Consider the following 14,462-nt stretch of genomic DNA (forward strand, 5'->3'; position numbering starts at 1 on the left):
TTATTTCCAATGTCCAGACTTTGGCTATTGTTATGTCTTTGTCTGCTATACAAAATAACTTTTAACTATTAGAATTCTTCCCTCATTAAGGTATTTAAAGACCCAAACTTGTTAGCTTTCTCCTTGATAAGCTAAATGAATTGCACTTAAATCTCTAAGCCAGGCCTTCTTGCTCTTACTGGGCACATCTACATGAGACACTAAATACACAGACTAATTCTATTGTGCATTAGTGTGGCAGGCAAAAACTGTGCTAATGCACTAATGCACAGTAGAATTGGTCTACTGTGCACTAGTGTCACATAAAAACATGCACTGGCACTACTGCACAGTAGTGCTGATTATGGTGCATTAAGTTTAGGGTCCGTAACTATGGTGCATTAAGTTTAGGACCTGTAACTAAACTTAATGCGCCATAATTACAGTGCATTAATGAATGTGTAGGCACACCTATAGACTCTTTCCCAATTTTTCAAAATACTTTTGAAGGATGTGGACACCAGACTAGATAAAGAATGTCTTACATTTGAGAGTATGTCTAATTTTATCCCAACCACATATTCGGTTAAATAAAAAATATCACCCTAAAAAATCTTGCCTCTCTTGTAATTTCTGGATCACCATGGCCAGAGACAACCATTGCAGGGTGTGGGGACTGGGCCAAATCAGCCTTTGCAGGGCCCGGATGTGGCAGAGGCAGTGGGGTGGTGAGTGGCTGGACACGAAGCTGGCCTGGCTCTGCAGGGGCCCCCAAAGTGCAGGGCCCAGGGCAGTCGCCCCAAATCTTCTGCTGCTCATGAGCAATGGAGATAGTGCAAATTCACAGACATCAGTTGAATAAAATCCTCTAACTGGTTGAGAAATGGATTTGAGTTTTTCAGAAGCAGCGAGGCCCCTTTCCAAAGTCAAAAGATGATGATACAGGTAGAATATTTGTAGTATAAGGAGTATTATTTGGCACTGTTTGAGGACCCCAAAGAAAATGCAAAATGGTCTTGTAGGGAAATCTTTTATTTCAGGGTTTGCATTAGGAAGATGTTACTAGATGGGAGTGTCAGGTCTGCAAAGCAGTGATTTGTATCCACACGATGCCAACTTGGTTTTGTACACTCCACAGGGCATCCATCAGGTGTTATTCTGTAGTAGAGTGTATGCTAGCAGAATAAATGCTTGGCACAGTGCCCAGAGATTTCAGCATTGACCAGCCTGCAGTCAATTGCTATAACTGGGCTTTAAAAGGGCCTTGCTCTTTCTTTAACCAATCAGGTGGTTCATAAGCATAAAAAGACTAACCACAGCTGATCAATCATAGAGTGACCATATTTCCGGTGTCTCAAAATGCGACACTGTTCCCTCCCTGGTCTTTGGCATGCTCAGCTGACTCCACACTCTGGTATCAGCTGAGCACACCAGAGATGACGTTTACAGTGTCCGCAAATCTTGTCTTTAAAATGTGAACTCCATAGGAAACAGATCCACATTATGCATACTGTAAAGCTCTGTGCAAACTGTTGGTAATACATAAATAATAACAGTCCTACAATGACAAAAATCAGAGTAGCTGACTGGCAGAATAGTACCTGCATGAACGACGCACACCCCCGGCGGCTGTGGGGCACGGTGGGAGTGGTAAGTGAGTAGCTCCTGCAGACACTGCCAGTGCTGTTGGCAGTGAGGGGTGGCGATCACTCACAGACGCCACCGGCAGCATCGCCAGCATCTAGCAGGGATCGTGGACCACCCTCAGATGCCGCCAGTGGTGTCAGTGGTGGGCTGGCAAGCGGCGACCACCTCCAGGTAGTGCTGACCATCTTGGCGGTGCCTTTTTGCCGGGGGTGCACTGCCATGCTCAGGGGGTGCATGTGCACCCTGAGGACCTGGTATCAGGGCATCATGTACTGGAATGGACTCTAGATCAGCTCCCTAGCACATCATAACGCACAATGGGGCTGACGTTGGAAGTGATTGCAGTGTGTGTGTGACAAGACAAAAAAACAAAACCTCAAAATATCAAGGTGACAGAAAAAGGGTATGGACACAAGTCCATCTGGAGCTGTTTCTTTTAGAAGGGGAGGGGGAAACTCTTGTTCTGAACCTTGCAGTAGCTGTTACATTATAATAGTTATGTGAGGGCAAGCCAAGAATGATACAAATGTAGCAAAATTGCTCCAACTTTAATAGTTCTTCAGCCAGGGTTGAAACTGGCCCAGTTGTGCTACATGTGTATCACCGCCTGTTTTTTCTACAAGTAACAGAAAGTAACCCCTGCTGCATGCTCCCAATCACCAGCTCCCTTTTGACATGGCTTGTACCCAAAGGCCACCAGACAAAACTTCCCAGAAGCAAACTGAATTGATTTCAGATGCTGCTGAATTTAAATCTGCCACAAGTTAACATAACATGTCAAGACCTCTTCTGCATGCTGATGTCATAATGTATGGACGCACTTAATAGTTGGAGCCATTTCAAAAAGGGAGCATTTCAAAAGAGCCGCAGCTGTTATGTTTTAACATTACATGTGGACAAGCAGGAAATGATCTACGTGTAGCAAAAACACTCCAACTTTCACACTGTATCATTGCCAGATCAGAAACGTTCATAATTAATATTAGCAATAACAATTACTACTATCACTAATAGTAAGTGCTCTGGCACTTTTGAAACATCCCCTTTTGAAATGGCTTGAAATGTAGGTGTGTCCATACCCGTGCATGTCATAATAATTGTTTTTGGTTTCCAACAAACAAACGTAAAGCTTGGATAGGGAGGATATGTGGAAATGAAAGGAAGTGATGTTGTAGCCACGATGGTCCAGGAGTTACGCAAGAGGCAAGGAATGTTGTGGGTGATATCTTTTATTGGATGAAGTGCATGGTTGGGCTAGACTTAGTCAAACTTTTGAATGTGAAGTATTCTTCATTGGGTCAACAGGTCAGAGCTTCCCATTCAAACCCTTAAGACTACTCCAACCATGGAGTTGGTCCAATAAAGGATATCACCCACAAAAACCCTTGCCCCTCATATAAAAGAAAGGAAACCAGTCAAATCAAATATGGATACCTCAAAAACATCCCCAGAAAAAAATCTTAGGTGAGAACAAGCAGTGTGAGAAGGGACAAAAAAAACTTTAGCCTGCTCTTACTTTTGCTTTACCTCAACCACATCATTTTGCTGAAGTCACACTGCAGAGGACTTTGCTTACCACAGAAAGGAATAAAACACATCACCAATTGTTGCAGTTGCTTAGATCACCGGGGTTCTGACTTCTTGATCATTTACTCATTGTTCTGGAGGCTTTTTTTTCTGTTGGAAAGTTCAGTGACTTAATTGATGATCTCATTATCACAAGGTTTTAACATTCCCTCAGTGACTTGGACTTTATCTGCTACTTTTCTAGGATTTTTTTAAATTGCCTTTCACTTGTTTGTTATATGTTACAAATATCTATTTTGGGGTATTCGGTTTCTTTGTCCAAGTCAAGAGTTTCTTGTATATCGGTCTGGTTAGTTCCTCTGAAAAGTGCTGGGCCCATCACTCCGTTCTGTTCCTGTTGGTTAGATCTTTCTTTGTTTATTCTTAACAGGCTGTGGGCCAATAGGAACTTGCCAGTTACACCTTATTGAGTTCAGAAAATGTTTTAGTATCACCTCTTTCATAGATTCATAGATTGTAGGCTGGAAGGGACCTCACAAGATCATCGAGTCTAGCCTCTTGCATTAGGCAGGAAAGACAACTGGGGTCAGGTGACCCCAGCAAGGTGAGCATCCAGTCTCCTCTTGAAGATTTCCAGGGTAGGTGATTGCAACACCTCTGGAGAGAGCTTGTTTCACAGTCTGGACACCCTGACTGTGAAGAAGTTTTACCTAGCATTGTGCCTGAATTGATCTTCCAGCAGCTTGTGGCCATCACTCCTGGTTTTCCCCAAGGCTGCCCTGGTGAACAATTGTTCACCGAGCCTTTGATGTATTCCCCTGATGCAGCAGTAAGCTGCTACCAAGTCCCCTCTCAGCTTTCTCTTTTTCAGGCTGAAGAGCCCCCGGTCCCTCAGCTTTCCCTCGTATGTCTTGCTATGCAAGCCTCTGATCACATGGGTAGCTCTTCTCTGGACTCTCTCAAGCTTGTCCGCATCCTTGTTAAAGTAAAGCTGCTGCTCCTTTCAGCAGCCTATTACCCATGTTATGCATGTCATTTCTCTTGCTCCTTCACATGTGGCTTTATCTTTTCTTTTATGCAGATTCTTTTTCCTGGAAGAGCTTTTGGAGAAGTTGATGTTTGTCATTTATTTAATTCTGGGAAAGTGTGGATGGATTCCACACAGACATTGCATGGCTTAACAGCAAGACACTAAGAGATTTAGATTTACTCATAGCTCAGACCCCAGTCACAGACAAAAAGTATTGCAAAAAGGACGGGATTACTATGAAGAAAACAAATCTAACGAGAACTGTATTTAGCAACTTCCCTCTCAAGCACTATATTATAAGGCAAATCTATATGAGTGGGGAATCAATTTTCATAGTTTGAAAGTCAATGGTGATATTCAGGAAATTGCATCAGGAATTGTCAGGGAGACAATTGCATTTGCCATCTTAAATGACACTTAGTCAACAGAAACCTACATCATAAAGATTAAGCTATTGCTTTTCCATTTAAATGTTATTTCCTTCTTAACATATGGAGATGAAAGCTAGATATTCACTCGTGTTACAGACAGATTGATGCCCATGTGCTTCCAAAAAACTGATACAGAAAAACACCAGGTACTGAATGGAATGAATTTGTAACAAACACCCCAGTTGATTCCTTCGAGAAGTGGCCCTCAGCCTTGCTAGACTTGAGGCACTCTGTGGAAAAGGCCAGCTCTTCGCTTTCTCTCCCTTTTTCATGAAAGCAAAATCCTAGAGGAATTCCTCTGTTGCAGAGAACTCAGAAAGGCCCCAGCCGGGTAACATGGTTTTGGCCTTCTAGATTCCTCTTTGAAATCTCTGGGTGCATCGTGCTGGCACAGCGCCCAGCGCTGACACTGTGCGCCACCCCGCAGCACCCTCAGCAGGATCTGGGCTTGTGGCACCTGGGTGATCTTCGCTGCCTTAACGAATGGTCTCCACAGTCCCCCAAGGACGCAGGAGGGACCCACACTGGGACAGGCACTCTGCCAGGGAGCCAGAGGAGCCTTGTGGCAGGTGTGCCAGCACGCACACAGGTACACACACCATAAGTGCTCACACAGAAGCACAAGCACATCCAAGTGTGCATGCGCACAAGCACAAACATGTCCCAATGTGTACACGCACAAGCACAAACACATCCAAGTGTGCACGTGCACAAGCACAACTACATCCGAGTGTGCGCCCGCACAAGCACAAACACGTCAAGTATGCACACGCACAAGCACCAACACGTCCAAGTGCACACATCCACATGGGCGTACACATGCACACACACATCTCCGCGGGCGCGCTGCCCGAGGGCGCAGGGCGGGGAGCTCTCCCCGGAGCAAACCAACCTAAGCCTGCTCACCTCCCCCTCCACCCCTCTCCCCGCGCCCAGGTGGGAGCGCCCACTCCGCCTTCTCCGGACCAATCCGAGCCCACCCCTTGGGGGCGCTCCAGACCAATCCGCGGCACCGCCCTCTTCCCCCTCCCTCATGGTACCCAGCCGTTCTCCGGGCCCGCCTCGGCCAATCGGAGGAGCGAGCCCGGCCAGGAAGGCGGGGTTTCCGTTGACGGGCAGCGGCGCGCTCCAACGGGAAAGCGGACGAGTGGCCAGAAGTGGGGCGGGGCATGGGCGGTGCCGCCGCGATGGGCGGGGTGAGCGACGCGAGCCGGGCGCGGCCGGCGGAGCCGCCAGTGGCGGAGCTCGCGGGGCCGCCGGGTGGCAGCGGGGGCCGGCGGCGGCGGCGGCTGGCGGCCATGCTGAGCAAGGCGGCCGGCGGGAGGCCTGCCAAGCCCTCCTTCGTGTCCTACGTGAGCCCCGAGGTGAGGCCGCGCGGGGGGCGGGGATCGGCCCGCTCGTGGGGCCCGGCCGGGCCGGGCCGGGCCGGGGCGGGAAGGGCAGATTTGCTGCGCGACTGAGGGGCAAATTCGCCGCACGTGCGGTGCAGCAGCGCCCCAGTATCGGGACGGGAGGTGGCCCCGCGGAGCCCCGCTGTCCTTCCTGTTCGCTTCCTGCCGCCGGCATCTGGTGCTGCCTGATGAGCCAGCGTCGGCGGCTCTCGGGTCTCTTGTGACGCCGCCTTGAACTTGAATTGAAAATGTTCGGCTAATGCTCGTGCGTCGCTCCCGCATGGGCCGCGACGCAGGGCGCGTGTACGGGGCCGCGGGCAGCACCTCCCCCTTCCAGCCCTGGCAGCCGCGTTCCGAGTCGGACGGGGCACGTGCACGTGCATTAGCTTTTGCTAATGCGTGTTAAATTCGGGACCTCCATTGGGAGGTGCTAGAAAAAGGCGCTTTAGTCTATTTTAATGTGCATTAGTGAAAGTGCACTTTTTTTTTATTTGATGTTTTAATGTGAATTAAAATATGCAAATGTGCATTAGTGCATGTGTAGACGTGCCCACAGTGCTGAAGGAATTGCTTGACTTCAGGGTTCGTTGTAAAGCACCTGGTCCCTTCTGAGCAATGCCGGTGTGAACAGCCCTCTCTTTTTAATGGTCTTGATGTCCCACCAATGAAGAAAGCCCCCTTCTGCATGTCTGCTGTTGGGTGCTCCTGGTCACAAAGCTCCTATTTCACAGCCCTGCAGACTTATTTATTTTTTTTCAACTCGTTCAAATGAAGTTATATTTATTTTTGCTTCAGTCTTAAATTGAATAATAGTCCTAGGCCCCTAGCATATTAGTACAGCTTCTCGTTAAAGGAGCACCAATGCATGGGTCCATATTATATTTGCACCATAAGAGGAAAATTGATGTTATTAGCAATCGGCTTTTTTGGCTGATGTGGCTGATAACACAATCAATTTTAAATAATGCACATGTGCGATTTGCTCCACTTCTCCTCCCCCCTCCCCTGCCAAACAGACTTAGCAGCTGGATGCTGCTCTCCAAGCTGCTGGCTGCATATTGACAGTCAGATGGGTATTGGCTAATATGGCTCGTTAATAATCAGCCATCGGTATTAGCCCAAAAAATCTTTATCGGTGCACTCCTGCTTCTAGTTTATTTTTAACTGGAGAAAAATATGTGTTTTATGTGATGATGTGCCTCACTATCTGCCCCCACCTTTCTCAAGATTGTCCATCTACCCATGGTGTATAGCAGGAATCGGCAATGTTTTTCGGCAGAGTGCCAAAAACACCCACAAGCTCCACTTGTAAGATTTTGGTGTGCCAGGGGAGGATGGTGGGGAGCTATGAGGAGCCCAGTCCTTGTTATGGCAGCCCCACCCCAACCCCTCCTTTGCTATCCGCCCTGAGGTGTAAGTGCCAAGCAAAATGCCTTCAGTTGCCATGCTTTGACACCTGTGCCAGGGGTTGCCTACCCCTGATGTGCCTCTGCTCCCTGTAGACATGACTATACAACCCATGGTTCTGTGTTGATGTGTACACTTAATAGAATCTGGTGGTGATCCAGGAAAAATCAGAGGTGTAATGCCATGTGGGTGTATATCAAACCTGTGTAGGGTTTATGTGATTGCTTCTATCCTGGTGTAGATAACTGCACAATGAAAACCACCACCTGATAGCAAGGTGCAGAAGTGCCTACTGCAAATAGCTACTTGGACACAGATGGTCATTTGTCTGCCTGGGATGATGGTACAACTGATTTGCTGTGCTCCTTACATTGGTTTTGTACCAGTGTTTTAACAGTTGAGCATCCTGTGCTGAACATTAGTTCCTTTTTATGCTAGTACTCTTTTAAATCGGTTTCTAATCCATGGTGGAACAGTTCTTCTACTTCATTCAAACTGAGCTGCCACTGCCTCTATAAAGGACAAATTCTCTATTTCGTTAGCTTGACTGTGAGGACCCTAGTATTTTCTTAAGCTAATTTAGGTGAATGCTAGATGAATGGCTAATTTTCTCTTAATCTGTTACTGAGGAAAGCTTGGTTTAGAACTGGTCTGTATTAAGCAGGGCAGTGTAGTTATGTAGACTTAAATAATTATCCATTTTAGTTGCATCTTGGCCAGTTCCCTTTTTAACAATTGGCTGTTTATGGGTTTGTTTGGGGTTTTTTTGTGAAACGTTGATTGACACTTGTTTCTGAAAGAGTTGCTTATTGTCCTTCTTGGTTAAGAAATGTGCATGTGTAGCCCAGGAAGCCTGGAAGACTTCCTGAGCTACATGGGACCATTCCCAGGCTTTGTTTATTTCATGGCCTGTGATACTCTAGGAATTACTTGTAGCAGAGTCCAGGGTGTTGGTCATAAGTTTTCAGCTCTATGAAGCTGAACAGCGGGTAGGTGTGTGGGAGGGAGTTTCACTTGAACAGCCATCCATTTTTGGCATAGCTTCCAGAACCTCTGATTAAAAAATATTTTTGTTTTACTTTTAAAAGGGTGAAAATGTCTAAGTTAGGAAAAATAGGCTGTGAGGGGGGAGTTATAGAACTTGCGTGTGTGTCGTATAGCAAAAAGAAAATTACATGTTATTACTTGAAGATTATTATAATGGTCTCGACTATAAGTGTGGTTCTGTAGATTCCAAGAAAAATATCCTAAGATGCAGTAAATACAGAATAAAAAATGTATTCCATGATTTTAATTGTTACTGTAAGTTGCCATAGTCCTTGCTTGGGGATTTCAAATATCTTGTAAGTGACTGTAATTTACTTAACCCTGACTTTATTCATACTACTTTAACAGTCTTGTCAGCGCTGTTCAACTTAAACTTCCTATAAAAGTCCTATGTTCTCCCTAGCCCTTGCCACAGGACCCCTGGCTTCTATAATGGTGTCAGATGAACTAAAAAAAATACAAAGACAAATGCACTCAGTAAAGCAAGCCTAAATTGTTTTACTTCCCCTCTATTTGGTCTTTTGTATAGAACTTTTTATTTACAAGGCATACTTGCACTGTAGAAGAAGGCGACGAGACAGGGTAGCACCTTGATAAAGTATGCAATTTCTTATGACCGCTTATGCCCCCCTGAAGCAGTCTCAAAGGTACCTCCCTGCCCTGCCTTCTATTTGACTTGAGGCTAACACTGCTAGCTACTTCCAAAGTGGAAAGAAGTAGTCAGACAGGAAGCTGGAGGTTTTAGCAGAGGAAGGAAGAGGTGCTAATGGATTCTGGTATCGGAATAAGGATGGGATACTGTTTAGAATTCTGGAGAAAGCAGATAGGCTAGATAATTCAGTTTAAAAGGAGCAGCAGTGACTGGGTAATGTCACCATTGCAACTATTATCTTTTGATTTTTAGGGTTGAAACCTCACAAAAGCATTGTCTGTCCCTGCGTGTCTCAGGATGATGGTAGAGCCTTCCTCTCCTCAGCAGAAAGGAGGGTTCTGCTGCCAGATGAGCTTTGCATATGGCCATATAATGTGGATTAGGTCTGAGATTTAAAAGCAGTCGATGTTTCTCATAGGTGATGTTGCAAGCTGTCTGCACACTCAAGACAATATTGCATCAATTATTCAGCTTGCTTGTTCAAGGTCTCTTGTCCCCCTTCCTCCCCCCCTTCCCCCACCCACAGATGCATGCTGAGGTCTAGAAACATAACTTATACAGTGAAAACTTAGTTTCAGGGCCAGTGTCCTGGAACAGATCCATGTGTCTACAGAATCATAGTGTCTGTTCATATGGCTTGAAAATAGCTACTGCTCTGAACACTTAAAGATGAATAATATGCACAATTTCTGTAAATAAACTGTATGTGTGTAACTGGCTCTTCTTGGAAACGGGGCCAGGTCATTCATTCCAGTTAGTTTGCTTCACTCTTGCTGTGCAGCCCTTGACCAGCTGATAAATCTTGAGTATGAAGCTGCTATGCTACTTGATCACCCCTGTAGCTTGCTGCCAAAGGAGGGACAATAGTAAAGACACATACATACTTTTTCTTTTTCTATTCCTTTCTGCCACTATGGCTGCTGTACATGGAAAACAGCAAAAGTTACGATGGTGGTTACTTTTGTCCTAGTCCCACCTTGTTTAGATCCAGAAAAGCTGTTTCATGGTTAGTATGTGGCAAGTATTTTGAGCTTTTACTGTGCAACTCGGCCAAAACCAAATGGATGTTCCATCTGTTTTATGTTTGAATATTAATATGAGGGAGTATGTGACACACTTTTGATAAACACATTTTAATCCTGTTTAAAATAAATGGGAATGGCTCCTTTTGTTCCCAGAGTCTTGGTGGGGTGTGGTGAGAGAGGAGGAGGAAAGGAGCCTCAGCTTTGAGTCTGACTAAATATAGGTGAGTCATTGGTCTATTAAGGACAAGACTTTAGGATGTTGACATTAATGACACTTCCTTCCAGGGAAAAAAACCATAAAACTTGCACTAGTCTTTTACATACAATCACCTTGTAATTAGTACTCTGACAACAGCTGTATAATTGAGTTGTAGCAACTGACTTTTGATTTATGTACTACTGTAGAATATCATCATGTGGGAAGAGGTCTGCTTGCATAAAAGTTAAACCTAAAATGTGGGGTTGATATTTAACATCAACTCTTATAATTAGAACAATATATTTTGTATTGTTTTAAATCAAGTGTACTCCACATAATTACTTATTCAATATGCTGCATAACACAATGTCAGTCAGTTTGTCTGTTGCTTATATTATAACAAACATCAGTTAAGTACATGGCATCTTTGAGCCTCGCTTTGTTCAATTGTTCTTTGGTTAACTGCATAGTCACTGTTTCATTGGGACAAGAAACAGTGAAGAGGAAGTAGCTGCTAGGGCTGCTTTTAGAAGCACTGAAGATGATAGCAGCTAGCTGGTCTTGTGGGTGAACTGCCCCTTCATTTTCAAGACTTAATTGAAGCTGTGAAACTGGCTATTAAAAGCCTTGAAAATGAGGGGAGCCAGCTAATTTCAAGGATGCCAATTGCTTACTAAGTAGTACACAGCAGTGTTCATGCTGTGGTGTTTGTAACCATCACTTTCAATGCTTCTTATGGCAGCCCTGAAACTATCACTTGTGCTAAGTCACTAGTTGACTCGGGATCCATTTCAGTTCAGAAGGGTTTTAACTCCATAAGAAAATAGTCTGTGTTGCACAGAATGAATGCATCAGGATGCTGAAGTTTCCGATGGTGACTCTGGCCTCTAAAAGTTTGAATTGCCTTTGACTGGTCAGGGGCTATCCACTGAAAAGATGACTGATTTCACACATTTATCAGGCTTTAACATAAAAAAAATCACTTGTTCATAGTCATCTGCCATTATGATATTCCTTTTGGACAATTTCTGGTGTATTCAGATTTCCGTAGTGATGTCTTAAACTACATGGGACTGTCAGAATGGGATGAGGGAGGAAAAGATTGGGGTACTTATGGTCTGTACCGGAGTGAATGGAGTACAGGATAGGGTGAGTATGAAAATGAGTATTGGCTAGAAAAACAGCTGGCTGATGGTGTTGGATGGATGTTGGGGATTGAGTTGAAGGAGCATGAAGAATAGATGAAACAAATGTCAGGCAAGAGGAAGAGATATATAAAGATGGAACAAAAATGGAAAACATGCATTGTTGTTTGACAGGGTAGTCATGACGAGCCAGGAAAGGAGGCAAAATGAAAGCACTTGAGACTGGCAGCACTTCTGAAAATGTTAGAAATGCTAGAAACACTAATAATGCTAAAAAAAAAATAAAAAAAAAATGATAGCACAGGTACCTTCACACTATTGGACCCAGTTTTTCAGGTAGCATGTACTGGGTAACTTCCCTCCCTCTCCCTCCACCCCCCCTTTTATAGACAGGTTCTTGAATTGGTATACAAATGTAAATAACAGAAGTAAGTGCAGATTTGAAATCCTTAGTCTTCAGGTCCCATTTGTATCTGAATATCCCTTATTAACATTTCTGTAATCAGAATTTTACCGCTTTTCTTGTTACCAACTAAACTTCAAGCAATGCAAGAAATAGTTTGTAAATATTACTTTCCTTGCAAGTTCTGGTTGGTACTGTTGATGAAGGGAATGTGCAGTTAAGAAAGCTCTAAGGTTTTTAGTTGTTGTTACCCCCCCCCCCCCTTTAGTAATTTCTACAGGAAATAAAATTCAGCATGAACATATGAAAGTCAGGATAAGTCTGAGCTTGGCACACGTTTCTTCAAATCTTTTTACAAGAAGGATATATTCACAGCACTGATATTTGCATGCATACTATTTACAATAGTAGTCAGCTGCTGGGAAACTTGGCTTACCTATTTCAGCTATAGTGTATTTGTTAAAGTACAGCCATTATTGTTCAGCTAGAGAGTCTGAATGATTTCTAGAAATGTTTTTTTAACTTTAAGCTTATAGAACTTGCATTTAGTTAATATGTATTAAACTGTCTTATTCAGCTCTTAACACTAAGTGCAACAACTTCGTATGTAAAAGTGGCTGCAGACTGATAGTTTTAGTCCTATTCAAGACCTACCATTTGTTTTATGAACTAAACATTAACTTGACATGGCTATAATTCTTCATTAATCAGAGAAGTAGGACTGGAAAGGACCTCCATAGGTTATCTAGTCCAAACCCCAGCCTGAGGCAGAATCATCCCTACGCAAACAATCTTCTACAAACCGGCTGTCATCCAAGGGTTCTCAACCTTTTTATGTTGTGGACCAGCAAACCGCCGACCAGAAGTGATCGTGGATCTGCAAACTGTGGACCAGCAGTGACCAGCATACTGTGGGCCGGCATCTGGTCCGCAGTATAAAAAAGGGCTGGCTGCTGATTCACAGTATGCCAGTCACTTCTGGACTTCCAGTCTGACAGCCAAGCTTCCTGTGGACTGGTGGCCAGCCCTTCAAGGCCTGGTACTGGGCTGTAGCCCAGGGGTTGGGACCCCCTGGTTTAATCTGTTAGCAAAACTGCATCATGAGTCCTGACACAACAACATAAGACATGACACTCTAACCCAGGGATGTGCAATTATTTGGGTTGTTGGGCCTCTTAATGAGTTTTGATGACTTGTCCTGGGCAAATCCCTTTCTTTCTCAGGGCTGCAACCCAGCGCAGAAGCCTGAACCCACCCACAGCTTTAGCACTCCCCATCCCATCTCCCTCCCCACCCAGTCTAGACTTGGCACTTGTCCAAATGCTGCATCCTCAGCTGTCCAAATGTGGCTGGCAGCTTCTGGGTTGGGGGTGAGGGGTGCGGAGGGTGATTGGAAAGGAAGTGGCAGAGCATGCTACAGCTGCAGGCTGCAACCAGCATGGAAGCCTGAACACAACCCCCCACAGTGCCTGGATCCCTGACCTGGAAGCTGCCAGCAATGTTTAGGCAATTGTGGATGCAGCTGGCAGGCCTGGTGTGGGGGTGGGGAGTGTAGAGACAGGAAGGCAAGTGTGCTACAGCTATGGGCCGGTTCATGCGTCTGCTTCCATGCTAGTGGCAGCCCCAGCTGAGAGGAAGAGAACATACCCAGCACCGCATGGCTGCCAGAGCCGGAGCCACTACCTGCCCACTGCCCTTTGAGTTTTGGTCTTGGCAGGAGCATTGGAACAATCCATTCAAAATCTCAAACCTGGGGGTCCACAACTCCACTAGGCAGTCGGCTCCACTGCTTTTCCTAGCAGCTGTGCGGGCCGGGGGAGAGCCGGGCCAGTCTTTGTGCATGCGGACTGTGGCCAGCAGCCCGGGCACGCGGGGCTGGAGAAGACCGTGGGGCGGTTTGGTATGCGCGAGCCAGAATTAGTCACGGAGGCGTAGTGGTTGATTGAAAAGATTATTTACTTACACCCAAGATGGTCGCGGTGTAGGCTGGACAGCTTTCCAGGTGCAGCTCTGCTTGAGTCCTCGTTGGAGGACTCTGACAAACTCGGTTCTTTGGCCCCGGAGTGGTTTAGGCTCCGCGGGTTTGGCAATTCTTTCCTCACGAAGTTGCTGAAGCTCTGTGGGTTCAGTTCGGTTCCCAGGTCCCCCGGAGCTGATAAGACTCTGTGGGTTTGAAAATTGGGTTCAAAGGATAGGGATACGTCTAGGATTGCGCTCGGCGACGGGGAGAGGCCAGAGGCTGTTTAGACCTCTGTTGCCTGCTTAAGAAAGGCGCATTGGGTCCACAAGGGTCCACATCGCTTGGAGATCTTCACACAGCGCGAAGTCTCCTCCTCCTGGCGAGTTCTCTCTCTCCAGTTTTCCTCTCTCTCCAACTTGGGCGGAAACTACCCAAGCCTTTTGTACGGCTAGCAAGCCAATGGCTAGCTGCCACGTGTGCCTACATTTAGAACTGGCCAATAATGTGGCGCGAATCTAAATACAAATGGCGGGAACTCCTTTGCACCATGCATCTCTGAGATGCAAAAGAAATGCACCATGCAAAGAAGCTGCAAATAGGCAGGAAATCCCCTGTTGCA

General features: G+C 45.6%; 2 protein-coding genes across 2 annotated transcripts in view; one reads left to right on the forward strand and one right to left on the reverse strand.

Annotated features, from left to right (window-relative positions):
- The window catches only part of SUB1 (SUB1 regulator of transcription), a 180,141-nt gene that overhangs the window by 120,411 nt on the left and 45,268 nt on the right, over window positions 1-14,462 (reverse strand). The gene's annotated exons all lie outside the window — the stretch shown is intronic.
- MTMR12 (myotubularin related protein 12) overlaps window positions 5,816-14,462 on the forward strand; it is a 63,263-nt gene continuing 54,616 nt past the window's right edge. The window contains exon 1 of the mRNA XM_006267762.4: window positions 5,816-5,978. Coding sequence (XP_006267824.1) covers window positions 5,913-5,978 — 66 coding nt within the window. The 5' untranslated portion in view covers window positions 5,816-5,912. The remainder of the gene's footprint in view (window positions 5,979-14,462) is intronic.

The sequence above is a fragment of the Alligator mississippiensis genome, chromosome 3 (assembly GCF_030867095.1).
Source record: "Alligator mississippiensis isolate rAllMis1 chromosome 3, rAllMis1, whole genome shotgun sequence".
In the NCBI taxonomy this organism is placed as follows: domain Eukaryota; kingdom Metazoa; phylum Chordata; order Crocodylia; family Alligatoridae; genus Alligator; species Alligator mississippiensis.